This window comes from Pipistrellus kuhlii, unplaced genomic scaffold (assembly GCF_014108245.1).
Source record: "Pipistrellus kuhlii isolate mPipKuh1 unplaced genomic scaffold, mPipKuh1.p scaffold_m20_p_18, whole genome shotgun sequence".
NCBI classification, from domain to species: Eukaryota; Metazoa; Chordata; class Mammalia; order Chiroptera; family Vespertilionidae; genus Pipistrellus; species Pipistrellus kuhlii.
Window position 1 is genome coordinate 6,326,640 of NW_023425493.1, and position 26,955 is coordinate 6,353,594.

At 57.2% G+C, this 26,955-nt stretch overlaps 1 protein-coding gene across 19 annotated transcripts in view; it reads left to right on the forward strand.

Moving 5' to 3' along the window:
• NFASC (neurofascin) overlaps window positions 1-26,955 on the forward strand; it is a 141,810-nt gene that overhangs the window by 85,996 nt on the left and 28,859 nt on the right. For 10 of the 19 annotated variants that reach the window (XM_045583028.1, XM_045583031.1, XM_045583032.1 and 7 more), the window contains 16 exons: window positions 5,580-5,691; window positions 6,245-6,429; window positions 7,867-7,998; window positions 10,677-10,820; window positions 11,474-11,585; window positions 11,951-12,117; window positions 12,573-12,720; window positions 13,883-14,007; window positions 15,553-15,597; window positions 16,678-16,779; window positions 17,062-17,259; window positions 17,971-18,041; window positions 20,192-20,414; window positions 22,339-22,454; window positions 24,108-24,312; window positions 25,937-26,059. In XM_045583028.1, the coding sequence (XP_045438984.1) occupies window positions 5,580-5,691; window positions 6,245-6,429; window positions 7,867-7,998; window positions 10,677-10,820; window positions 11,474-11,585; window positions 11,951-12,117; window positions 12,573-12,720; window positions 13,883-14,007; window positions 15,553-15,597; window positions 16,678-16,779; window positions 17,062-17,259; window positions 17,971-18,041; window positions 20,192-20,414; window positions 22,339-22,454; window positions 24,108-24,312; window positions 25,937-26,059 (2,208 nt within the window). Of the gene's footprint in view, window positions 1-5,579; window positions 5,692-6,244; window positions 6,430-7,866; window positions 7,999-10,676; window positions 10,821-11,473; window positions 11,586-11,950; window positions 12,118-12,572; window positions 12,721-13,882; window positions 14,342-15,552; window positions 15,598-16,677; window positions 16,780-17,061; window positions 17,260-17,970; window positions 18,042-20,191; window positions 20,415-22,338; window positions 22,455-24,107; window positions 24,313-25,936; window positions 26,060-26,955 lie in introns of those variants that run through there. The other 9 variants (XM_045583030.1, XM_045583038.1, XM_045583039.1 and 6 more) reach the window with 4 other exon arrangements.

Genomic DNA, 26,955 nt, shown 5'->3' on the forward strand with positions numbered 1-26,955 from the left:
CCAGCTCACCGGAGAGTCAGAGAAAAGGGGACCTTGGAGACAGATTCAGGGGGTTAACCTGGGACGAGCTGCTGCTGATCCTTGCTCCCCTGGTTGCACGTCTCGCTGGGACACTTAGAGTTTAAGAGAAAGATAACTCACTCAAAAAGGAGATTCAACTGAGCACTGGCTTCGTTGTCTGGAGGGGTTTTATCTGCTTTCCAAAGGCAGGGATTTTAGGGGAGGTCTCAGGAGGAGGATCGCAATAGAATATTCATCACCTTTCCAGATGTGCCCTTTCAGGGCCATGGCCTTCATTGGACTGATGGACACCAGGGAAGGGATTGTTAATTATTGCAGCTGGGTCTGGCATCGCCACTTGGCCTAGCTGCCTTTCTAGGCCTGGAGCTGAAACACAGCTGAGGCCTCAATGATCTCTCTATAGAGGCAGGGTCAGGGCGTCCAAACAGCATGGCCAGCGATATGCCAGGAGCGGAAAGGGCACCCTGGGGGTGAGGTTCAGCACCAGTTTTGCCTGTTGCCAAGCACTTAGAGTGCTTTCTGGCCCGGTCGACCATCTCTATCTGACTGTAAATTGCTCAACCAGTGTGTCCAGCTGTCAGCCTCAGTTTCCCCATTCCACTTGCCAAGGAATTTTCCTGGCTTCTTACCATCCTGCCTCGACATGAGAGGGACCCCTTCTCTTGAAGTCAAGGGAGAATGGCTGAGCAAGCATGACGGCAGCTGGGAAGGTTGTAAAGTCAAAGTGAGGCCCGTGCTGAACAAAGGATAGCTGCTGTGTTGGATGCTTCTAGAAAGAAAGAGAAAGTGAAAAGAAAGGAAAGGAGATAAGGCCCTTCCTGAATGCAGAGACCTGGCAGAGAGACTGTGCGGTGAAGAATGTCCAGTGCATTGCTGTGCTTGGCTGTGAAACATGGCAGGTCCCTTTTGTAGCAGTGGGGCCACACACACACACCCCCCCAGTCATTCCATTCCATTCTAGTGATTTCTGCATCAGTTTGGTGTCCTCTGAATGTATGCCAGATGCCCCGTGACTTGCCCAGACCAGGAGAGGAGGAAGATGAGAGTGTGCACGCTGAAGGAGACTGCCATGAGTTAAACTCGGGCTCCGGGATGCACCATTGATTGACCTTGAGCAAGTCATTTAGCATGTCAGGCCTTTTCATCTGCCAAATGGGTCTATTTCCTGCCCCATCATTTTGTTGTGAAGATTAAATAGGGCTACATGCATGTGGTTCCTGGCGTGGTGTCAGACACACCAGTGATAGTGAAGGGAATGGTTTAGGGTTGACTGTCTGAAGTGTAACTGTCCTATGCTTCTGACATGAGGAAGAACTCCGAGTGTTTGAAGGCAAGCCAAGGGGAGGAAGTAGGCACAGTCCTGGGAAGGGAGGACTGTGGAGGGAGAAGCTTCAGGGCAGGATGTAAAGACAAAAGCTGCTCGGATCTCAGTGGTGCTCAGAGCTGGGGAAGAAAAAGCCCTCACTGCTGCCCAAGAGGTTGGGGTTAAAGTTGCAAAGGGACTTCCCGGCAGGGGGAGAAGCCGATGTTACTGAGTAAGGAGCTTTCTTTGTCCTCTGGGTGGTTGGTCAGTGGTTCCTAGAGCCAGAGAGGGGGTGAGATGGCAGGGATCCAGCCCACGAGTCCTACATTCTGAGAACTAAAAGCAGCAAACGGAGGACCTGGCTGCCCCTAAAGCTGCTTCTGGCAAAGGTTCTTGGGTACATCTGACCATTGAACTCTCTTCTGCTAACAGACAGCCCCTGATAGAGGGGAGCAGCTCGGATGTTCCACAGCCTCGGCCTTGCCTCTTGCAGGTGACAATGGAGGCATTTTTTGTTGGCCCTCTGAAGTCACCTTACTGACCAGGTTCCTCTGGTCACTCTTGAGCCATAGTTGTGAGAGCAGAGACTGCCCTTGGGCTAAAGGTCACATGGGCCCACGTGGGAGATCTTCCTAAATCGGCTTCTGGGTTCTGAGTTCGATCAGGTATTGGGTCAACCCAGCCCTGAAAGTCAGGGAGCGTAAGGGAAGCATCATCAGCTGGACAGGGGTCCCCGCCTCCGTGGTAAAAGAGGGTGTCCTGTGTCACCCTTGGAAACTGTCATCTTCCATTAGTGTCTCATAGCGTGTCATGTAGTAAGCACCTTTGTCTCAGATTTCTCCTGGGTCTACTCCAGCAGCTGGATTATTCTTTTATACATTTTATTTTAAATCCTCGCCCGAGGAACTATTTTTATTATTTTTTAGAGAGAGAGAAAAACATCAGTGTGAGAGAGAAACATCGATTGGTTGCCTCCTATATATGCCCTAACCTGGAATCAAACCCACAACCATTTGGTGTACGGGACAAAGCTCCAACCAACTGAGCCACCTGGCCAGGACAGTGCTTCATAAATTTTTACGTAAACCCCTCCTGCTGCATCTGACCCCATCTCTTCACAACCTCCCCTGGGGTCCAGCCTTCTTGTCCCTTATGATATCACATGTCACCCTGACGCCTCTCTAAGCTTTTCATGGCCTTAAGAATCCAGTTGAGCCGAAATCAGTTTGGCTCAGTGGATAGAGCGTCGGCCTGTGGACTGACATGTCCCAGGTTCAGTTCCTGTCAAGGACATGTACCTTGGTTATGGACACATCCCCGGTGGGGGGTGTGCAGGAGGCAACTGATTGATGTTTCTCTCTCATTGATGTTTCTAGCTCTCTATCCCTCTCCCTTCCTTTCTGTTAGAAATCAATAAAACATGTTTTTTTTTTAAAAAAGAAAAAATAATAATCCAGTTGAGATGCTTTTGGAGCCTTAGTTCCCAGCCCAGCTTCTTTCCCCACTCGGGCCAGAGTGTACTTACTCGTCACTGAGGAAGTTGGCATCTTACCTGAGACCATGGGAACAATGTCTGAGGAAAACGTACTGGAAGAGGCTCACCACCAAAGCTAAGATGAAAACACCTTCCTCCTTCACCTCTTTTGCCCTTGAATCTTGTTTTTCTTTGAACATAAGACATATTCCCAAAGCTGTGGGATAAGTGAGGGATCCACCTTTAAAGAGAGAAGCAATATAGAGCAGATGTCAGAACAAAATCTTTGGTGCTAAGTGGTCCAGCATCCAAAACATAACTGCTTGTGACCTTGGCAAGTCCGTTGACCTTGCTGAGCCTCCATTTTCTCTGTTGAAAATGGGGGTGATGCCCCGAGGTTTGTTTCGAGGATTTACCACGATGATGTAGATGGAGGTGCTGGCACAGCGCCTGGTCCATGTGAAGGCTTGCCCAATGGCAGCCCCAATGATTACCTCTGACTTCTAGGACGCTCTTCCCTATATTGTTGAGTGTTGGCTTATTTCCCAGTAGCTTCTCCCCTTATAGGATAATTCTGTGGTTGCTAGCCCACATCTTACACATGAAATATTGCTATAACCTTTGTTTTTAATCTTCACCCAAGGACATGCTGAGAGAGAGAGAGAGAGAGAGAGAGAGAGAGAGAGAGGGAGAGAAACTTCAATGTGAGAGAGAAACATTGATCAGTTGCCTTCCGGATGCGCCCCAACTGGGGGTCAAATCTGCAACCCGGGTATGTGCTCTGACCAGGAATCGAACCAGCAACCTTTTGGTACATGGGATGACGCTCAACTAACTGAGCCCCTCTGGCCGGGCACTGTCACAGCTACAGCATGTCAAGGCACCCACAGGGGGACTCTGCTCTCTCTTCCTCCTTCCCACACTTAATGCTTTGCTGGTCACATGTGCTTGTGGTCCTGTGTGCAGTGGTGTGACTTACATGTGCACAGGGTCACAGGTTGGTTTCTGCAGGTGGTATCCCAGCAGGAAGGAGTATGCCCACTGAGCTGGGACCTCTTCTACGTAATCCTAAGGTTCCTGACTCCAGAGCCTCCTGCTTGAACTCCCCCTCTCCTCGTGGTGCCCTTGACCTTGTGTTGTCTGTTTTGGTGATCACATGATGGTGGGTGGGAGGAAGCTGCTGCTTTGGTATCAGGCTTCCTTGGTACCAGGAGCTGGATGCTACATGAGTTATAGATATAAGTATGGTAACCAATTAACCACATAATGGATTAACCCCTTCAGTAGCCACTGTGGTAAATGTGTGTGCAGGGTGGACAGATGAGGACATCTACAGAGGGAGAAATAACATGGCGGGGGGTCGCTTGCTGCCTTCTTTTTGTTCTCTTCTCCCCTTGAATGCATTCATCTCACCCGTGTTTATTGTGCACTTGCTGTTTGCCATGTGTTGCTCCAGCCTCCTAACTAACCTTTGCATGCGTTTCATCATTTCCCCCTCTGACAAAGGCGCAAACTCTACGAAATGGCTAATGGAGAGAGGCTGGGTGCCCCTGGGACTAGCCTCCGCTGATCCAGCCAGGCACCAGCTAGTCCAGCAAGCTCCTTTGGGAGGCCCCAGGGTCAGAGAGTGCCGCGGCCATGCTGTCCTCTCTCTGCCGGCCTTCCTTCGCAGGCTCCGGCCAGGAAAACGCCTTTGTTCCCTGGGCGGGCACTCTGAGGGCTCCCCGCTCCTGGCAACTCTGCCCTCCTCCCACCTCTCCCCTGTCCGCTGGGTGGGAGACCCAGTAAGCCCATGAGTAGGCCCACGTGCATGTCTGTTTGTACACCTTCGGGCACAGGCGCCTCTTCAGGCCTCCCATGCTTTGGGCTCCTGGTTGGAAACTCCCGGTTCCTCTTCCTTCCATCACATCCATCTAACAGAACTACACAGATTCCCGAGGGAGCCCTGAGCTCAGGCGGCGGGCTCCACTGCTGGGGTGTGCCCAGACCCGCCCGACCCCTCCCACTGGGAAAGGGCCACCCCGACAGTGTCTGCCAGTCTCTGCGGGCCACCGGCTTCACACCTGTGCACGTCATTAACTTCACAGCCTGGGGCTTCTCTGGCTCCTTGATTTGCACACCCCCTCCCCTCACATGCAACCCACACCCTCCTGCCTGCCCCCCTCCCACTTCCGGAGTCATTAGTGGCGCAGTCTTGGCCCCAGAAGTGATTTCCTGTCATCTCTGCTCGTTAATTCTCCCCATGTCTTTGCTAACCCATCAGTAACGCTCCCCGCATCTCTGACTGTTCATCGGCGTCTCGTGGCTTCATCTCAGCTTCCTGTCTCCAGGGTCCCCAAGAGCAGCTTGCCTGCCTTGTGGTCCCAATGTGTGCCTTCCCCTTCCTCCCTCTGCTGCTGAGATGGCCCCCCAGAGTCTACCCCACTGGCCTCTGGGGTCCCCACACAAGATGCTCAGGGAACAAACCACTCGCCGCTCAGGCAGCCTCGCCCCCTTTCCAGGGCACGGGGAGGGAAGCGGCTCCTCTTGGCAGGTCCTTTCAGAAGCAGAGCTGCTCACACATGTGCCCGAGGGGCCCAGGAGCCCCGAGCTTCCTAACTCCCTCTCTTAATGATGCCCAGCCCTTGGGTGGTTTCGGCTGGGAGGGGGCGGGCCCTGGGGCCTCTGAGGGGAGGGGGACAGCCAGGCGAGGTGGCATCTCTTCCTAGCCTGGCAGCCTCGGCCAATGTAGGCCAGCCCCCAGGGCAGGAGGCTCAACCGGCTCGTTCTGTCCTATTCCAGCCCGGGGAGTCGCAGAGAGGACGCCCAGCTTCATGTACCCGCAGGGCACCGCGAGCAGTCAGATGGTGCTGCGCGGCATGGACCTGCTGCTGGAGTGCATCGCCTCCGGGGTGTACGTACCGCCTCCCCCCACTTCTGGCCGCCCTCCTCGGGAGGCTGGGAGGGAGCTCGGGTGTGCTCTGGGTGCCATGTTTTGGGGTACAGAAAGAGAAGCAGACAGCCCTCCATCCCATTCTGGCCATCTCTCTCTGGATAGCGAGGAAAGGAGACGGGCAGGCATGCTGGACAGGTTAGAATCTCTGAGGCCTTAGACTGAGGTGACCAGACGTCCTGCTTTTGGTGGGACAGTACCGCTTTTTAACAATTTGTCTCGCATCCTGCGGCGTTTTAAAAAAAAATCCAAAAGATTTAAAAGAATCTTTCCAAAAATCGGGACTTTTTTTAAATTGTTAAAAATCGGGACTGTCCCACCAAAAGTGGGACGTCTGGTCACCTAACCTTAGACACGTCCCTCAGATGCTATGTGCTGAGCCGCCGTCTGTATGAGAACAGCTGTCAGAGGTTAGGTATCCCTGGGCCCACGTAGAAGACCACAGACTCCGCAGAAGAGTTGCAGAGCCACGGTTTATAATAAATCCCTCTTTCCTGCCCGGCCCCTCTCCCAGCCCAACACCAGACATCGCGTGGTACAAGAAAGGCGGGGACCTCCCGTCCGACAAGGCCAAGTTTGAGAACTTCAACAAGGCGCTGCGCATCACCAGCGTGTCCGAGGAAGACTCGGGGGAGTACTTCTGCCTGGCCTCCAACAAGATGGGCAGCATCCGGCACACGATCTCGGTGAGAGTAAAGGGTACGTTGTGTGTATTTCTCATTACGGTGATTTTGCCAGCCCTCCACGCCACCACCGCCCTTCCCCCTGAGGGTGGCTGGGGCAGGGTGAGTGGGGGAAACTCATCACGCTGGTCGGTGGCAATAGTGACCTCTCAGGGATGGTGTCACCGTGGAAGTGAGTGAGTGTGTGTGTGTGTGTGTGTGTGTGTGTGTATGGGTGAGAGAGAGAGGGGGGTGGGGGGGAGATGGGTGTTGAGGGAAGAAGATCTATCACAACTCCCTGGGGCTCCCTCAGCAGGTGGATGTCATGGTCTGTTTGATTCACACCCAGAGCCTTCTCCTTATTCATTTTGCATTCCTGTTCACGGTGTGTCCTCTTCTCCCTGTGCTGTCTGTGTACTGTGCTTGGTTCTTTCTAGAAATGGGGAGTCATCATGGCCCACACTATTTCTTTAAAAGTCACACCCCTCCCCTACAAGCGTAGATGGCCCTCCTGAGCTCGAGTAAACAACAGAGCCGGTGCCTTTGTGGCTTCTAGCCATGGGTGTCAGACTGGACAGGTGACTGGGTGATGAAGTCTGGTCCCACAGTGCAAGAACTTCCTTAGCTCACACTCAGTTACACGTGTGACCTTGGTTTCAGCCCTCCACTCAGACCAGAGGTTCTTAATCTTTCAGGGGGTATCAAGAGCTTTGGTGCAAAGAACCCTGTTCTCAGAAAAATCCACATGTATTTATACACATAGAACACCGCAACGACCGGAATGACTGGATGTTTTGACGCGCACCGTAACCCTGATTGGCCCTCCCCAACCCCAAGCAGCCCACACACACACACCCCAATCAGGGGTGGGGTGGGCCAGCCAGACCCCATTCGTGCACGAGTTCATGCACTGAGTCTCTAGTATCCATATGTTTGTGCAGTTTTCCAAATAGTGGAAAGGGGTGGTCAGCCATGAGCTTCTGCTCTAACCAAAGCTCAGTGCCTAAGAGAGTGAGTGTAAGTAGCGGGCCTTTCCAGAAAGGTCTCATGTTGCAGCAGCAACAACGGAAACCCAGAGGGGCCAACCCAGTGCCCGCCTTCCCACCGTCCCTGGCTGGGCCCTTGGGTGCCCATCATGAACACCAGGGCCTCTTAAAGCATTTGCCCCCATAGCCTCTCCTGAGGATTCCCATTCAGTGGGTCTGAGATGGGCCCTGGCTCCCGTGTTGGTTAAAGCTCTTCAGGAATCGCTCATGAGCAGCCGCACGTTGGAACTCTTGTTCTGTGAACTCGAAATAGGCAGGCCGGCATCGCTGGTGTTGAGCCAGCTTAAGGCAGGCTGGGCGGAGCCATCCATGAGGATGAGCCCGGGGCGGGTGCCGAGGGGCTGGGCTGGCCCTCAGAGGCTCCTGTCTTCCTAGAGGAAGCCTGTCAGCACCTTCTAACTCCTGCCTGTGCTGCTCTTGTCTTCCAGCTGCTCCCTACTGGCTGGACGAGCCCAAGAACCTTATCCTGGCTCCCGGCGAGGATGGGAGGCTGGTGTGTCGAGCCAATGGGAACCCGAAGCCCACTGTCCAGTGGATGGTGAACGGGGAACCTTTGCAGTGTGAGTAACTAGGCATCGTCTCCCCTGACTGCTCTGTCCGCCAGCAAAGGCTCCTGGTCTTGTCCCTGCGGTGCCCCTGGTTGTTCCAGAAGCGAGGGAGCAGCCACCTCTTCGGACACTTCCAGAGGCAGGATCCCTGCCTCGCGTCTACGTGAGAGGGTGGAGCCTGGGGTTCTCTCTCTGTTGAGAGCATTTCTGCTACCTTGGGGTTTTCATCAACCTCTGCTCTGTGCCCTTCACAACTGCAGAGCCCAGGTCAAGGTTTGGGGTCCGCGGCTGCACCTCCTGAGAGCCTGGGCTCTGAGTGATGTCTGGAGCTCCGGAGATAGAGTAGAGCTCAGTAACCCTTTGTGGTTGGCTGCCCGGGTCTGCTTTCTGCTGAGGGCGCACCAGGAGGCAGGGTGGCGGGACAATGGGAACGGTCTGGTCGGCTATGAGAAAGCACCTTCCCAGGAGAACAGATGCGCCCTGGCAGGGTTCAATGTACACAGACTCGGGGGAGAGGTCGTCCTGCCTGGATAGCTGGAGTAGGGAGTCCAAGGCGCCTTCCAGCAGAGGGCTTGGTCAAGATTTCCCATCATTCTCTCCAGAGGGCTTGATCAAGATTTCCCATCATTCTCTCCAGAGGGCTTGATCAAGATTTCCCATCATTCTCTTCAGAGGTCTTGGTCAAGATTTCCCATCATTCTCTCCAGGAGCATTTACTTTTTAAAATGTCCTGCCATTACTTTCTCTAGAACAGTGGTTCTCAACCTTTCCAAGGCCACGACCCTTTAATACAGTCCCTCATGTTGTGGTGACCCCGAACCATAAAGTTATTTTCGTTGCTACTTCATAACGGTAATTTTGCTACTGTTGATGAATCGTAATGTAAATATCTGTGTTTTCCGATGGTTTTAAGCTCCACAGCAGCGGTTCTCAACCTGTGGGTCGCCTAAGAACATAACTGCAAAATGACAGTTATGAAGTAGCAACTAAAATAATTTTATGGTTGCGGGTCACCACAGCATGAGGAACTGTGTTAAAGGTTGAGAGGAAATGCAAAAAGTGAAGTCGACCAGATTTGGGGGGGGGGGGGGGGGAATAGATGGCGAGAACTCAGAGTCTACCTCCAGAGTTCTCAGAGCAGCCAGTGGAGAGGCAGGGAAGGCAGGTGCAGGAGAGGGTGAGAGCACCTTTTAGACACTTGCCGTGTCCCAGCCACTGCAGGTGGTGCTGCAGTCCTCTCTCTTTAACCTCAAACATTACCCACGAGGAAGCGAGGTTCTGAAGGTGTGTCAGCTGCCCGAGTCACATGACCAATAAGGAGGAAGCTATGGGAACCCAGCTGTCCTGCACCATCTAGTACTGAGCACCCATTTATCCCAGTGACTGTCCTCCTGGACGCAGAGAGACCGGGACCTGCCTGCCCTCTCTGGGTTCTCCCTGTCCTGACAGCCTCTGGGGACAAGGCCAACAAAAGCTCTAAATGGCACAGCACCCGGGACTCGCCGCTGAGCCTTGGTCCTGGGAAGGGCACCCATCACTTACGGGGAGTGACCAGAGGGGAGGTGGGGCCATGAGAATTGCTCGGCAAGGCGTTCTAGTCGCTGGCAGTGCCTGCCTCGGGTCTTTTTGCTGATGAAAAGGGAAGGGTGATAAGGATGTTGACCTTGACTTCACTTACCGCCTGCTGATTCCCCAGTTCCGGCTCAGACTCGCTATCTGTGGAGTGGCACCCATGGGCCAGATTCTGGGGCCTCCTCTGCCAATGACAGTCCGTCAGTCGGTCTGAGCGATCCCAGATGAGTTCACGGATCGAGGAAGCCCAGGCCAGAAATCTTACAGACGAGCGTCGCCTTCTGGCGATGAGAGACGAGAAAAGCGGCCGTTCTTACATTTCCAGAAAAACGTTTATTGTACAGCCCGTTACCTTTCTCTTCTCCTAACCCTCCTTAGACAGGGGGGTGGTGGGAGTACTTCCTCCTCATTTGGCAGGTGAAGGAAATGAGGCCCCGAAAGACTGGATTTGCCCCAGATTCCCAGCCGGATGCACCGGTGCACGTGGAATGTTCCCTCTGCGCGTGGGAAACCTGGCCTGGGACGGACGGAGGGGGGGGGTAGCTTTGGCAGACAGAAGGACTGTGCGGACTCCAGCAGGAGTAACTTGGGGGATGTCTGCAGAAAGCTCTGCTCTGAGGATGGGCAAGAGGCAGGCCTACCCGGTTCCTTAGTGCTTCGTCCTTTTCAGGACAGACTTGAGTGTATGCACGTTGGATTAAAATATTAACAACAGTGATTGTCAGTACGGGCTGGGCCCTCTGCCAGCGGCCTGACACCTGCCTAAAAGCTCAGGTCATCCTCGTAAAAGCCGCACACGGTGGCAGCGAGCCCTCTTCTGCCCACAAGGAAACCGATGCTGCAGGGATCAGGTTGGAAATTCAGACCCCTTTCTGTTGCCACAGCTTATGCGTCAAGCCCCACCTGCCCAGCTGCTACTGAGCAGGAATTCATATCCCCGTTGGACAGACTGAGAAATAAGCTCCAGAAGGTTCGCCGATGGGCCACGCAGTGGTGGGGCCGGAGCGGGGTCTTCTACACACCCAGCCGTGCTGGGGAGCCCCGCGCAGAGCCCCAGGGTCCCCTCGCCTGCCCTCCCGCCCCCCCTTTCTCACAAGAGGCCTCTTTCCTCTCCGTAGCGGCACCTCCCAACCCGAACCGCGAGGTGGCCGGGGACACCATCATCTTCCGGGACACGCAGATCAGCAGCAGGGCCGTGTACCAGTGCAACACCTCCAACGAGCACGGCTACCTGCTGGCCAACGCCTTCGTCAGCGTGCTGGGTGCGTGTCCCCGTGTCCCCCCCCGCCCTTCCCCCCCCACTCCTGCTGCTTCTCCGGGCGGTCGCGTCGCGCGTGGGCTCACGCTCCTCTCCGGAGGCCGGTCAGGCTGGCGGGGGGAAGCCTGGAGACCAGAGAGAAGAGGTGTGGGGAGGAGAGAGGGCTTAAAACCCGCAGAGCCAGGTGTGCAGACAGAGTGGCTTCCCTCCCGGAAGCCAGCCTTGGCCCCTCCTTCCCTGGTGTCCCCCAGCGGGCCGGTCTCTGTCTCGTCGCCTTGGGGTGTCCGTGCTGACCCTCCGGGGGTCTCAGCGGGTCGCAGAGCCGGAGTGGTTCTGAGATGTCTGCAGCACTCCCAGGGCAGGGAAGCGGGGGCGGGGGGAGGGGCAGGTGCAGAGCCTGCTGGGTAATTTGGGGACTGACACCGTGGGCAGAAGCTGGATTGGAAAGAGGGTAGGTCCGGAAAGGAAAAGCTCCCTCCTCCCTCACCTACCCCTTCGAGGCTTTTTAGCGGAGCCACGTGGGGAGGGGCAGGGGCTGCGCTTAGGAAGCTGCTGTTCGGAGGAAGCAGGTAGATATAGGACGAACGGGAAAGGGATGGGAGAGAGAGACACCCCCCCCCCGCCCCCCACCTAAGACGGCTTGTCTGGGACTTGCAGACGTGCCGCCTCGCATGATGTCACCCCGGAACCAGCTCATCCGGGTGATCCTGTACAACCGCACGCGGCTGGACTGCCCTTTCTTCGGCTCCCCCATCCCCACACTCCGCTGGTAAGTCCCAGGGGGCCAGGCCTCCCCAGCAGGGGCCATCTGCCTCCCCCTTTGTCATTCCCCATCTGCCCATAGTGGGTATGGAGCAAGGCCTGGGCACCTTCAAGGGGCAAAGCTGGGAGGAAGTTGGCAGAGCAGCTGGGTCCACCCCCATGCTGTGCACAGAAGGACACTGAGGCCCTGGGCGGGGCAGACACTTGCCGGGGGCCACTCCGTGGCCGGAGGGAGACCCTGCAGGACGAGGGCTCGAGGCTCCTGGCGTGGGGCTCCTCCCACTGCCCACCCCGCTCTCTCTCGGTGGTTGGCCCACGCCCCGGGGCCAGCCCTTTCTCAGTGTGTGGTGTGTTCCGCTGCTGTGTTGTGAGGTTTAAGAATGGGCAAGGGAGCAACCTGGATGGTGGCAACTACCACGTCTTCGAGAACGGCAGCCTGGAGATCCAGATGATCCGCAAGGAGGACCAGGGCATCTACACCTGTGTGGCCACCAACATCCTGGGCAAAGCCGAGAACCAGGTCCGCCTGGAGGTCAAAGGTAAAGGAGGGGGTTGGTGGGTGGAGGGCGGGGGCGGGGCGTGGGGCTGGGGAAGGAGGCTGTCATCGCCAGGTGGCCCACGTGTGTTTTGCACTTTGGAAATGCACACGCCTCCCTCCTGCTTGATCCCCTGCGGGACTCTCCCAGTGGGTGTGGGTGTTCTCCCAGGGCTTCCTGCTGGCCTGGGTGCTGGGCCACAGAGTTCTGTCCACCCGGCTGCCACCGCCGCCCCAGGAATTGCATCAGCTCCTCCCGAGCCCGATAGAGAGGATCTGGGGTGGTTACCTATTGGGGATCACCCACACCAGGCTCCCCCCCCCCCATTCATGCAATGGGAGACTGTTTCTGCCACCTCCCTTGATGGGTCTAACCTTGAAGTCGCGCGTGTCACCCTGGGTCCATGCTGGGATGGCGGGCAGAGGGCGGTCAGCGCCGAGCACTGGGTTTCTCCGCAGACCCCACCAGGATCTTCCGGATGCCCGAGGACCAGGTGGTCAAAAGGGGCACCACCGTGCAGCTGGAGTGCCGGGTCAAGCACGACCCCTCCCTGAAGCTCACGGTCTCCTGGCTGAAGGACGACCAGCCACTCTACATCGGGAACAGGTCTCCGCTCCGCCCTCGCCCCTTCCTGCTGCCGCTCAGGGGCCCTTTCCTTTCCCTTCTCGGGGCCCAGGGCTAGGGAGCCTGTGTCCCCCCTGTCCCCAAGGAGCTGCCGAGTTGGGCAGGTGGCCTCAGGGGAGACCCCCACCCTGCACCCTCTCCCTCTCTCCATCAGCTCTCTGCTTCCCTTTCCCTCTCCTCTCTTTCCAACTCCTTTCTCTCTTCACTTTTCTCCCCTCGCTCCTCTTTTCCTCCTTCCTTTATTGTGACTCCTCCCCTCCTCCTCTTCTGCCTTGCAGCCAGGAGCCCCCTCTCCCTGCAGCTTCCGCCCTGCCCGCAGTGCCCCTCTTCTCCAGCAGAGGGCAGAGCTGGCCCGAGCCCACTAGGACCCCTGGGAGGCTTTTCCTAGCCCCAAGCCTGCCTCCTTCCTCATCCCAGATTCGGATTCAGTGGGTGTGGGGAGGGCTGGGCACCAGCAGGGTGTACACCTGCCCGCAGGGGTCTCTGGTGCCGTCAAGGTCCGAGCCTCCCTCCCAGGGCCCTCTGTGCACCTTCTTCACCTCAGGGCCCTGAGGTTGCCTTAGGCACCAGCTGTTTCCAAGGACCACCTGGTTTTTTGTGGGGGTGTTCCCCACTCCCCCACCCCTCGAGGGCAGGTACATCCTGGTACTCATTTGCTGCTCACCCCTGCCTGCTCTTTGGTGCCCTCCCTCGATGGGAGACTGTTCAGAGGAGCCTGGCACCCGGCTAAGCCCGGGTGCAGAGACCAGTCCAGGCTGGAGATGGAGCTGGAGAATGGGGAGAGGCGGGGTCTCCACCTGCGTTTGGGGGTGGGTCTAAGTTGGGAGGGAGCGCAGCCCAGAAAGGCACAGAGAGCAGGTGTCGTTTGAGGGCTGAGCACGGCTCAGGGCCACGTGGGGGTCCCCCGTGTTCCTTATCCCCTTTATTGAGCACGTCAGTGCCGGTGACACCCCGTCTCTCCCTGGCATCATGATGGGGCTCATGTCCCCCAGGGGGGCTGTGGCTGCCCAGCCCAGCCTGGGGCTCCCCTCCCCCTCCGACTCGCCTGCCATCCAGGGAGAAAGCAGCAGCGGTGCCTGGCACTCCCCTTGTCTCTCCCATTTCCCCCCTCTCGCTCTCCTCCCAACCCTCGGTGCCTTTGCAGGATGAAGAAGGAGGACGACTCCCTGACCATCTTCGGTGTGGCCGAGCGGGACCAGGGCAGCTACACGTGCGTCGCCAGCACGGAGCTGGACCAGGACCGGGCCAAGGCCTACCTCACCGTGCTAGGTAACTGCCGCTGCCCGGGGCGCTGACCTCCTCGCCCTTCCTGCAGCCGCAGAGGCCGGGGCCGGCACAGTTCTGTGGTCCGCGAGCCCACCGGCTGTGGCCGTCTCCTGCCCTTTGGCCTAAGGGTTAGGGGGCTGCTCCTTTCGAGAGAAGCTGAGTTCGATGACTTGCCTCCTAAGTAGAGCTATTAACTCCCTGTGTTCTCATCCCAATGAGAGCGGGAAGGTGGACAGGGGTTCCTGGGGGGGGAGGGAGGGGTCGTTCTCACCAACGTTACAGCTAACTCTAAACCACTAAGTTCATTAAAACGATCCTTCATTGAAGCAAGACTGAACTTTGTGTTTGTCCTTCCCACACCTCTGCTGGCCTTCCTTCCTCCCCGCTTCCCCATGGGAATCACAGGGCACTGTGCGCTCAGCACTCAGCGGGGTGACCCTACCTCGTCCAGGCTGTGCTGAACATATGAAGTCATCCCAAACCTGGGGAGGGAGCCGGTCCCGTCCAGGGAGGCAGAGTGCCCGTTGTCCCTCATCACCTCTGTCCTCTCTCTGGGCCCCTCTGCCCTTCCTCTTAACGCATTGTGTCCCTTCCCCAGTGGACGCACATGGGCCCCGGAGATAGAGCTCCGGTGATGGTGGCTCTGGAACAGGAGGGAGGTGATGGGGGCCATGGGATAGGAAGGAGGTGATGGGGCCCTGGGACAGGAGGGTGATGGGGGACAGGAGAGAGATGGGGCTCAGGATGATGGTGGGGTGGCCCTGGGACAGGAGGGTGATGGGGGGACAGGAGAGAGATGGGGCTCAGAATGATGGTGGGGTGGCCCTCAGACAGGAGGGTGATGGGGCCCAGAGTGATGGGGCCCAGGGTGATGGGGCTCAGGGTGATGGGGCCCAGGGTGATGGGGCTCAGGGTGATGGGGCTCAGGGTGATGGGGCCCAGGGTGATGGGGCTCAGGATGATGGTGGGGTGGCCCTGGGACAGGAGGGTGATGGGGCCCAGGGTGATGGGGCCCTGGGACAGGAGGGTGATGGGGCTCAGGGTGATGGGGCCTAGGGAGATGGGGTCCAGGGTGATGGGGCCCAAGGTGATGGGGCTCAGGGTGATGGGGCCCAGGGTGATGGGGCTCAGGGTGATGAGGCCCAGGGTGATGGGGCTCAGGGTGATGGGGCCCTGGGACAGGAGGGTGATGGGGCTCAGGGTGATGGGGCCCAGGGTGATGGGGCTCAGGGTGATGGGGCCCAGGGTGATGGGGCTCAGGGTGATGGGGCCTAGGGAGATGGGGCTCAGGGTGATGGGGCTCAGGGTGATGGGGCCTAGGGAGATGGGGTCCAGGGTGATGGGGCCCAGGGTGATGGGGCCCTGGGACAGGAGGGTGATGGGGTCACAGAAGGCCTCTAGGGGTGTGGCTCTGTGGAAGCAGGGGTTAGCCGTGGGAAACATGTTGCAGGGGAAGCTCTCCCAGCCTCGGCTGCCTGTTCCCACCCTCTTGGAGCACCTCTAACCCCAGATAACCAGCTAACCTGGTTAACCGTCTTACCTTTGCAGCTGATCAGACCACTCCAACTAACGGTTTGGCTGCCCTCCCCAAAGGTAATTCTTACTAATCGGGACCCTCACCAAAGCCCTTGCTAGGCCCGGGGAGGGTGGGGTCTCAGAAGAGAGCAGGGTGGGCGGTGCGTCACCCCCACGCCCTGCCCAATCCGCTCCCTCCCCGAGCATCACAGCCCGGGCTTCCTGCTCCAGGTGCAGGTTGAGCTTAGACATCCTTGGCTGCCTTTTCTCCTGCGTCCCTGACCTCTGACCTCTCACCATGCCCATGGGGAGGCCTGTGGCCCACGTGCTTCGAACCATCTGTGGGCCCACGTTTCCTGCAGCCTCTCCACGTCCAACACTATGTACCCCACAAACAGTCTGCACACACAAATGGGGGCTCACCTTCCAGATTCTTCCAGTAATCGGCCATCGTGCGGAAATGGCTGGTTCGAGAAGCCATAGAGGGGGAAATTATGCCATCCCACCAGTCCGTGGTGGCATGGCTTTATTCCCGACCCTGGATGGCACTCACTCCCACTAAGGCAACCCAGTCAGACTGGAGCCCCCAAACGGTGCTGCCTCCCTGATGTAGGCAGCCTGCTGGGCTCCTGTCCATCCCTGGAACTTCTTGACCACACCCCCATCTCCTCCCTGGCCTGGTCCCCTTCCTCCCTCCCATCCCCTGAGCCTGTCTGCCTCGCTCAGCACCCACACACCCTCCAGCTCCTGCCCCTCAGAGCCGTGGCGTACAGAGTAGAAAATAATAATCCTGAGGAAACGAGACATAGGCCACACTTCCTTCCTTGCTGGCTTAAACGTGAACACGCGTCTAGTGAAAAGCATTACCAACCGCCTGCACTCCAAGATCCCCGCAGGAGTGGGCTGGCCGGTCCGACTCTCTGTGCCGGGCATCCTTGGATACTCTCGGAGAGGGAGGCGGACTGGAGTCTCCTCTGGGTTCTCCCTGACCCGCTGAGGGAAGGGGTGGTCCCTGTGCTGACCCTCCGGGGGGCAGGCTGGGGGCGGGCCCTGCTGTGGTGGCCTCCACCCTCCAGGGCCCTGTCTGTGGGCGTGGCCGGGGCCGGGGCTGGCTCTAACTCCGGAGTCCTGCGCCGTGTCTTCCCCCTCTGCTGCCAGGACGGCCGGACAAACCCCGGGACCTGGAGCTCACCGACCTGGCCGAGAGGAGCGTGAGGCTGACCTGGATCCCAGGGGACGATAACAACAGCCCCATCACAGGTCAGCCTGGGCCCTGCACTCCGGGCCGGAGGAGAGGGTGGGGGCAGCTGGGAGCTCGGAGGCCTGGCCCTGGAGTCCGTCCCCATCCGCCTCCCTTGGCCCGGGCCCTGGGCTGTTTGCAGACGCCACGGAAGCCTTGTTCCCTCTCGGGGTCTTGATGGGAATCCTCCCTGTGCCTCTCTCTCTACGGAGGGAGGTGATGGAGAGGATGGAAGCCGTGAGGGATGCTTCCCGGAAGAAGGCAGCTGGCTCGGCCCCTGAAGCCGCTGCCTTTGCCCTCAGACTATGTGGTCCAGTTCGAAGAGGACCAGTTCCAGCCGGGGGTCTGGCACGACCATTCCAAGTTCCCAGGCAGCGTCAACTCAGCCGTCCTGCAGCTGTCCCCGTACGTCAACTACCAGTTCCGGGTCATCGCTGTCAACGAGGTGGGCAGCAGCCACCCCAGCCTCCCGTCCGAGCGCTACAGAACCAGCGGGGCCCGTGAGTACCCGAGGGCTCCCCCATGGGGGCGCTGGGACAGGCGCCCTGAGCTCCCGCTGGGTGCCCCAGTCCCCGGCCCCCAGACGTGCGGATTTGGGCACGTGTCTTAATGGCTCCAAGGCGTGGCCCCTCATCTGTAATATCAGCATGTGCCAGAGGGGCTGCTGGGAGGATTCCGTCTGAGATGCGAGCACTCACATGACCTGTCGTTTTTATTATCACTGATGCCGATGGTCTGCTTGGAAGGGAAGAGCTGTGGCAGACACTCGCAGCAGGAACGTGTAACCCGGTGTTTTATCAGATTTCTTTTCCTGGTAACATTCAGCATTCTGAAGTCACACTGGCTCGTTGGCATCCAACAATATGTTAAATGCTGGGATAAATCCGCCTGCTATGAAACACATTTAGCGGCTAATCTATGAAGGAGATGATCCTCGGGTTGGCTATATGGGCATCTGAAGTGTGGAAAGCCTCATGACAGATCTGTCTGAGAGGCATTGCAATGGAGAGGGGTTAGTGAGCTAGGCAGGCACGCCTCACACGTGAGATATGGTAGAGCATGTTCTGTTGCCCATGAGACCGGAGTGCAGAGACACAGAAGAGCAGCGTAGAAGAGACCAGTCAAGGAAGGGGGGAGGGGGGTGAGGGGGAGAGGTGCTCACCGTGCCCTAGACACATTGGACTTGAACTTCGTGTCAATTTGGGTTCCAGCCCCTGAGTCCAATCCCAGCGATGTGAAAGGAGAGGGGACCAGAAAGAACAACATGGAGATCACATGGACGGTGAGTGTCCCCGGCCCAGCCTCGCAGGCAGCAGTGTGCACCTGGGTCCCTCGCCCTTCATGCCTCTGATGCCCCAAGGCTCCAGGGTGGCTCAGACGGCCTGGCTGGTGTGGTGGCTCGTCTGCGTTGGGCGTCCAGAAACCAAGCAGGAGCGTGTCTAGATAAGATTTAAGACAGGAGAGAGGAGCAGAGGTGGTTGGGGCAGTCTGGCACAACCATAGAGAACCAGCAAAATAAAATGGGCTTCTTTCTTCAGAAGAAGGAGGGGTTGAGGCAGAGCCCATTTGGCTCAGTGGATAGAGCGTTGGCCTACAGACTGAAGGGTCCTGGGTTCATTTTTGGCCAAGGGGACATACCTTGGTTGCAGGCTCCTTCCCAGCCCAGGCTCTGGTCAGGGAGTGTGCAGGAGGCAATCAATAGATGTGATTTTCTCACATCAATATTTCCCTCTCTCTTCCACTCTAAAAATCAATGGGAAAAAATATCCTCAGGGGCCTTAACTGGTTTGGCTCGAGAGCTACGGTTTGCCGCTCTGTTGACTAATGAGTTTGCCGACCGCTGACCTAGACTCTCAATCCCAATAATTACAGGCTCTTGTTCCTTGTGAGTAAGCCCCTATCCTAGTGGTCGGCAAACTCATTAGTCAACAGAGCACCGGCTCGCAAGCCACAGTTTGCCAAACCACTGGGATAGAGCGTTGGCCTGCGGACTCAAGGGTCCCAGGTTCGATTCTCGTCAAGGGCATGTACCTTGGTTGCAGGCACATAACCCAGTAGGGGGTGTGCAGGAGACAGCTGGTCAATGCTTCTCTCTCATCGATGTTTCTAACTCTCTATCCCTCTCTCTTCCTCTCTGTAAAAAAATCAATTAAAAAAATATATATTTTTTATTATTATTTTTTTAATATCCTCAGGTGAGGATTAAAAAAAGAAGGAGGAGGAGGGGCTGAGGTTGGACTGGGAACAATTGGGCATAAATACTGGGCTCACATTGGTGTTCTGGATCCTTTCACGAGATTGCTGGGAGTGAGGAGAGGCCAGTGGCTGGCGTCAGCGTAGACCTTCTCACAGTCAGGACTAGAGAACTCCAGGCCAGGTTTGAAGAACTCCATCTTCACTTTGGTTCACTGACTACATTTTCAAATCAGAATTGGATGTGTCACCTCAAAATGACTTCTTTAAAAAATTTATTTTTATTGATTTCAGAGAGGAAGGGGGAGGGAGAGAGAGAAACATCAATGATGAGAGAGAATCAGAGGTGGGCTGCCTCCTGCATGCGTCATACTGGGGCTTGAGCTTGCAACATGGGCATGTGCTCTGACCCCTGGCCAGAAATCAAACTGTGACCTCCTGGTTCATAGGTCAACGCTCAACCACTGAGTCATGTCGGCCAGGCATCAGAATGACTAGTTTTCAAACTACATCCTAGAGAGATGCAAACTTGGCTGCTGAAATGCACTTCTGTGCTGTGGCCACATGTCATGAAAACAGGACACTCAGTGTTGGGAGTCCAGACCATCCCCATCCTGCTGAGGGCCTGGTCTCCCAGCAGCCTCAGCAATGGGGCCTGGCTGATCCCAGATGCCAGCACATCCACGGGGCTGAGAAGGGTCTGCTTGAGGTCCACTCTCCATCCTGTGCTCTGGGACTTTCTATGGGGGCAGGCCCTTAGGGAACAGAGGGCAGAGCTCCGCCCACTTTGAGAAGGCTGGGACCCATTGGGAAGACAGAACAGACCTGCCAGCACTTGAGAGAGCTGAAGTCGGCTCTGTAACTTGGAGTTCATGGGCAGGAGGCATGCAGTGGCTAACCCAGAGCTTGTGCCTTTCTGACTGGAGAATATTATATTATCATCCATGTTTTTTCTTGTTGCTCCACCATAGGAGAGGGTCCTTCCAAAATAAGGCTTTTGCACCCTATGCACTTGCACATGTGGGGTCACGCTGGTGTGGTCTTGGGGGACGCCTTTGACACAGAAAATCTGTGTGCTGAGTCATGGGACTTGGCTCTTGGAGGACTCAGTGAGGGTGGGGGCTGAGCAGTGTTGGGCAGATCTGGAGGGGTGCCTGGGGGAGAAAGAGACGAGTTGTGGGTGGGTCTGGGGCCCCCCACCTGCCCCTCCACCTCTGCCCTCTGTCTCTCCCCGCCCAGCCCATGAATGCCACCTCCGCCTTTGGCCCCAACCTGCGTTACATCGTCAAGTGGCGGCGGAGAGAGACTCGAGAAACCTGGAACAACGCCACCGTGTGGGGCTCCCGCTACGTGGTCGGGCAGACCCCTGTCTACGTGCCCTACGAGATCCGAGTGCAGGCCGAGAATGACTTTGGGAAGGGCCCTGAGCCAGACACGGTCATCGGTTACTCCGGAGAAGATTGTGAGTACCTTCCCCCGGCCTGCACTCAGGGCCCCCCGGCTGGGCTCACAGACTAGGAACGGGGTGGGTCCTGGGGCTTCCCAGAACTGCGAGGACAGCTAGATCCCGGGAAAGAGAAACTGATCTACGTAGCAGCAGATGGGCCCTCATAGTGTCGGGAGCGGAAGTGTGTCATCTGGGCACCAGTTAAAATTACTCCGCGTCATCACCTAGTCCAGTACTCTATGTTATGGATGTGAACACAGGCCCCCGCGAGGAAAATGTGGGCCGTATCACACAACAGCAAGTGCTGGGCGTGAAAATCGAGCCCAGGCCTCCTGGTCTGCCTATTGCCAGTCCTCGCTGCACCAAGAAAGACTTCAGGACTGTGTATCCCGAGGAGCCATTAGCTCCGCCCAGGAAGCAGGGCCTTGGGCCAGACTCCTCCCCCGGCTCCCCCGGCTCCCCGGCCAGCCTTCAGGGATGGAGGAGGTCTGCAGAGCCTCAGGCTGGAGCCACCCAGACCAGCTTCCTGCCAGCATTCCCAGGATGCTCTTGGCTCTCAGAACTGAGCATAAAAAGAGAAGTCCCTTAGGAGCTTGCACGGGGTGAATCAATGAGATTCTGGGCAATGTATGTGGAAGTAGGTGCCTGGCTTCCCAGGCGGTGGTGGCTTCTTTGTCCCCAGCACATCAATTCGGTAGACAGCTGAGCGAGGCAGGAGAGTGAGTGGAGCACCACCCCCTGCCCTCCCCCCGCCAAGTCAGGGTGAATTGTACCACAGTGGGTCTGGGTCAGATCTAAGAAGAGATCATGGGGTGACTGAAAGGGAGGGGGGCTGAGGAGAGTCTTAGGGAGGAGTGGAGTCACAGGGGCAATACTGGAGTCAGGAGCCGGGCCAGCAATGTTTGAACAGTGAGACCTGAAGAAGTGAGGGTTGGGGCCTGTGCTCCACTTTCCTGGAGGTGATTATGGATTGAACCCACTTGGGAGATGAGGTGGGCGGGGGGGGGGGGGGGAGGCAAGGAGGGAAGGTCAGCAGGCCCCTGTCCATCCCACTCCTCATCGCCGTGGTGGCAGACACTTCTGGACAGGAGACTCCTGGATGGCAAGTATGGGATGGGCAGCATCTGGTCATGAACTTCATGGACCACCCCCCAGTCTCCATTGCATCTGCCTGCTCTGTGGCCTCTGCTCTGAGGGAGTAGAGGGGGTGAGGCCGAACCGCTGCTGCAGCGGAATGGAGAAAGGGGGCGGAAACCAGTTTGGGGGAGGGAGTGGCCCTCCCATTGCAGGTGGTCATGGATAAGGTGCCTCTATTCTGGTGGTGATGTTTCCTGGCAGGAGGCAAATGCCACTCAAGGCGGACTGTTTCTGATGTAAGCACAGGGCTGGAGGGGCAACAGCTTAGTATGGTGACCACCTGGAGGGCCAGGGGTGGGTGAGTCACCATGCCATCAAGGACCACCCACAGGAGCCAGGGCCTTGGGCAGAAGAATGCAACGCTGTCAGCTGTCAGCCCCACAAACAGGCGGCAAGGGGCATAGCTACGTCTCCTGCCCCAGGATCTCCTGTTGGCGCCTCCTATTGGGCAAACCCATCCGGGAACCTGAGAACAAGGAAGCCCAGCTGACTTGGTGCAGGAAGGGCAGCCTCCTGGGACATGGCGCAGGGCGGGGAAGGGCAGAGAATGCAGTGGAGGGCACACGAAGACTACTCAGCACCTGAGGGTAGCAAATCCCTGCCCTCCTACCTGGGCTGCCACCCTTTTGTCCTGAGCCTTTCCCCACTCCTCCCAGCGCAGTCTGATGGAGGAGACAGAGCCCCTCCCTCAGGGTCCAGAGCAGGGTAGAGGGTATGGGCAGCAGAGAAAAGCCGAGGGGAACTTGGGTTCCTGGGGCCAACCGTGCCAGCATAACCTGCTCTCTGTCCCAACACATTGCAGATCCCAGGGCTGCACCCACTGACGTTAAAATCCGAGTCCTGAACAGCACAGCCATCAGCCTTCAGTGGAACCGCGTCTACTCCGACACGGTGCAGGGCCAGCTCAGGGAGTACCGAGTGAGGAAGCCAGCTCCCAGCCCCGCCTAACCACCCGCTCCATAACCAGGGCAAGGGGTAGCAGGTGCAGGCCAGCGGATGTTTGGGAGGGGGCCTTGGGGGAACTATGGAACCCAGAGGTAATTCAAGAAGATGATGTCTAGGGTTAGTCCCTCAAAATTATACTCCTATACATGGACACACACTCCCAGGTGTGTGTGTCTTGCAACGGAAATGCTGAGAGAGGATGCTCAGCAGGAAATCACATGAAGGGCCGTGGCTTTGGGTGGATGTTGCATCGCACGCCATGCCTGTAAGGCGTGAGTGGATGCACACGCATTCACGGAAGCTCTGTTGAGGCACCACTGAGCTACACCCTGCCTGCTCCTAATGGTCCCCGCTGGGCTGCTTGCCTCTCCTGGTCTGAGTTTGGGAAGCCCCAACTAACAGGTGTAACCGCTAAAAGGGTGCAGAAGCCTTCCCTGTGGTCACCGCCACGCCAGGTGATCCAGCACCGGGGCCATCCGGCTCTTGGCTTCTGGTCTTCCTGCCTGGGGGTGGTTTCTGCTCAGTCTTCTCTCTTCTTTGAAAGGGTGAGCTGAGTTGGGGGAAAGGGAGAGGAAACTCAGGATAAGCAAGGCTCTTCCTAGGAATGGCTCTGTTTGAAAGTGGCCTGGGAAGCGAGGGAGGCTGTAGCCACGGGATACTCACACAGGTTCACTGGTGGAGCATTGGCTGGTGGACAATCGGGGGCAGAACGGAGGGGCCAGTCTCTCCTTGGGAAATGAGTTTGTAAGTGGGGGGAAGGCAGGCAAGATGATGTTCACACTTGAACGAGCTCTCCCCTAACATTTGCCCTTTACCTTGAACCTCCTTGCCTGGAGGTTGTTCTGGCTAAAGGTCCCATTGGGTGCCCTCTTAAACCTGGACTTCCTCCTTACCTTGCCGATGGAGGCCTAGGTGGCGCTAGTGAGACATCTTGACCTGGCGCTTCCTACCCACTGCTAATCAGACCCTGTGTCGCACACACTGGCTCTCAGCCTTCCCTGGGCCACTGCCACTTCCCATAGGCCGTCCCGTCCCAGCTCTTGCCACCAGGCTGCCTGGCTTGTCACTGACGTGGACACCGATTCTAAAGGTCTTCAGACAATATTAACAGCAACATTTGACTTCAAAGGCTTAAAACGGCTTTTTCTCCTAGTCAGACTTGTGGGGGTAACCCGCTATTTTCCAACTCCTCCTGCCGCCAGGCTTATACCATACTAATCCTGCTTGGGGGACTGGGCCTCTGAGCACAGGACACAGCTTGCCACGCTTGGACCCGTGGCCGGTATTTGCAGTTTTGGCACAGACTCCCTGAGCAACCTGGTCCCCAGCTTCGAAATGAGGCTCATGGTGGAGCAGCGTGGGCCTGGCCAGCTTGCCTCTTCTCCGGAGAGGCGACTGAAACCAAACACCCTGTTGCTTGTTTGACATCCGTTCAGACGGGCTCAGTGGCTAACGAATGGGGACTGTCGGCCACCTCCCCGCCCGGCGTGGCCCTGATGAGCTCGTTTGGGACATGGAGCCTGTGGCAGCAAAGGGAAGACCGGTCACTACCACCACCACCACCACCACTAACCACTAACCCAGCCCCGCCTGGCGCCCCCTCACCGGCCTGCTTCTGTCCTGAAGGCCTACTACTGGCGGGAGAGCAGCTTACTGAAGAGCCTGTGGGTGTCTCAGAAGAGACAGCAAGCCGGCTTCCCGGGTGACCGCCTCCGGGGCGTGGTGTCCCGCCTCTTTCCCTACAGCAACTACAAGCTGGAGATGGTTGTGGTCAATGGGAGAGGCGATGGGCCTCGCAGTGAAACCAAGGAGTTCACCACCCCGGAAGGAGGTAGGTCCGACCTGCAGCGCCTCAGGGTGGGGCAGGCCCAGGCACCGCGTTCCGGTGGACATGGAGCGGCCCCAGGTGGCGTGGTACGGACAGCACCACTTGACCTCTGCACGACCTCGAGGAGCTGATGACCTGTGAGCTGCGCAGCTCCTACCATCCCCACACAGCATCGCATCGCCTATCTGACCTGCCCTGATGAGGTTGTGCCTCGAGAGAACACTGGTGCGGTCTGATGACGTAATTCCAGACGGGCACACAGACTGACGCCCAGGGCACTGGGAGAACCACGGCTGCCTGCCACCTGAGGCTGAAGCGGTCAGTCACCCTGACCCCCTAGACTAGGCATCGGTCAGTGGGCCAGCAGCCAGGACCTGCACAGCTCTCGCCACTGCAATCAAGAAGCTTCTGCTGAGGTCGTTGGCCCGCGGGGGCAGTGGCCCTGCAGAGGGGCGCCTGCCGACTGCAGGTTCATGGCTGCCCTGGCCAGGGAGGCAGACCCCTACCAAGTCCCCAGGCCATCTCCTGTTCTAGCCAATCTTTTCTCGTCAGCTTGGCGCTTTCTTCGCCCGTTTCTGTTTCTCCTCCCTCTCGTCTCAGCTGTTATTTTCCTCTTCTCTTCCTCCTTTCTTGACTCTCCTTTGTTCTTCCCTCGTGCTTTTTTTTTTTTTTTTTTTTATCTGTTAATTTTGGAGAAAGAGAGAGGACCATTGATTTGTTGTTCCGCTTTTTTATGCATTCATTGTTGATTCTTGTATATTCTCTACTAGGAATTAACCCACCACCTTGGTGTATTGGGACGACGCTCTAACCAACTGAGCTAACCGGCCCCGGCCCCTCTTGCTTTCTGTATTCCTGTCTTTTCCTCCTCCTTGTTTGTGTGTGTGTGTGTGTGTGTGTGTGTGTGTGTTGTTGTTGTTTTTTAATATGTTTTCAAGGAAAGGAAGCGAGAGAGAGAAACATCAATGAAAGAGAATCATTGATCTGCCTCCTGCACACCCCATATTGGGGCTCAAGCCTGCAACCCGGGCATGTGTCCCGACCAGGAATCGAACTGTGACCTCCTGGTTCACAGGTCAATGCTCAACCATTGAGCCACACTGGCCAGGCTTGTCTTGGTTTTGATCATCAGCTTCCCCACATCTCTCCTGCCCCTCACCTATCCACGTGCTCCATCTGGGCTTTCTTTCCTCTCCCCCTGAGCCCAGCGCCCTCAGCTCAGTTGCGTGGGCCTGCTGCTGGGACCTGCAGGTGACAACCCTTGTCTGAGGACAAGGAGCCTGGGCCTCCAGCCTCCGAAGGAAATAGTGACAGTGGTTTCCCTGCTCGAGGCGTGCTCTGCCCCTCTTGGGGGTATCTTTGCAGCATTGGAGCCTAATGTGCTCAATCCACGGCAGTTGCTATAGGAACCCTTGGTTTACTTCTCCCATTTAAACAGAGTCGGAGCCAGGCTTGTCCTGAACGGGGGGCACCCATCCTGGATGGACCGTGGGCTGTGGCTTGGCAGCCGCCTAGCATGGGGGTTGCCCTGTCAGTGCCTTCATACTTGTGCTTTGTTTTGTTTTCCTCCTCCTGCCCGCCCCCTCCCACTCCCCTCACCTCCCCCACTCTCCTCTCCTTCCCCAAGTACCCAGCGCCCCCAGGCGCTTCCGCGTCCGGCAGCCCAACCCGCAGACAATCAACCTGGAGTGGGACCACCCGGAGCACCCCAACGGCATCTTGACCGGATATTCTCTCCGATACGTGCCCTGTACGTCCCGCTCTGCTTGCTCTTCGCTAATCTGGGGGTCAGGAGCCCTATGCTCACCACTTTGTCTGAGGACCCCAGAGGCCTGGCAGAGGGCACTGCCAGGGGAACAGTTCCCCCAAGATTAGGGGAGGCAGTGGGACCCAGCCCTGCTTTCCTAGCACAGGTCCCTCCAGCAAGGAGCGTCTAGGCGCCTGTGAGACATAGGGAACTTCTGGTCTAATGAGGGGTCCAACCCCAGTCCTCGGGGATCCTATAGTCCCAACACCTACAAGTCTCGGAGAGGGCTCCTCCTCTGACAGAACGGCCATCAGATGGGGTAGACCAGTGGTCGGCAAACTGCAGCTCGAGAGCCACATGCGGCTCTTTGGCCCCTTGAGTGTGGCTCTTCCACAAAATACCACGTGCTGGTGCACATGTACAGAGCAGTTGAAACTTTGTGGCCCAAGCACAGAAGTTGGTTTTTGGCTCTCAAAAGAAATTTTAGTCGTTGTCCTGTTGATATTTGAGTTTGCCAACCACTGGGGTAGACAGTGCCCACATGGAGTCCACACAGCACTCGGCCACTCAACTAGGGGTCAGTTATGGGAAGGCGGCTGTATGGAGACCTGGGGAGAACTTGGAGTGACCCCATAAAGACCTCGCCTCAGGAGTTCAGTATCACCCTGCAGGGACAGGAGTGTCCTTACATTTGAAAAAACGTGAAGCCCTTTGCCCTCTAAAGTAGGCCATGTTGCCTCTCAGTGGGGCGCTCTAAGCCTTAGAGTCTAAGGCACATGTGTCAAACACAAGGCCCGCGGGCCAAATCCGTCCCGCCAGGCCTTGCAATGTGGCCCGCACCGCGCTGTCATCACTGCACTCCACTGTGTTTCCATCACAATGACAGTTTATGACTGTTC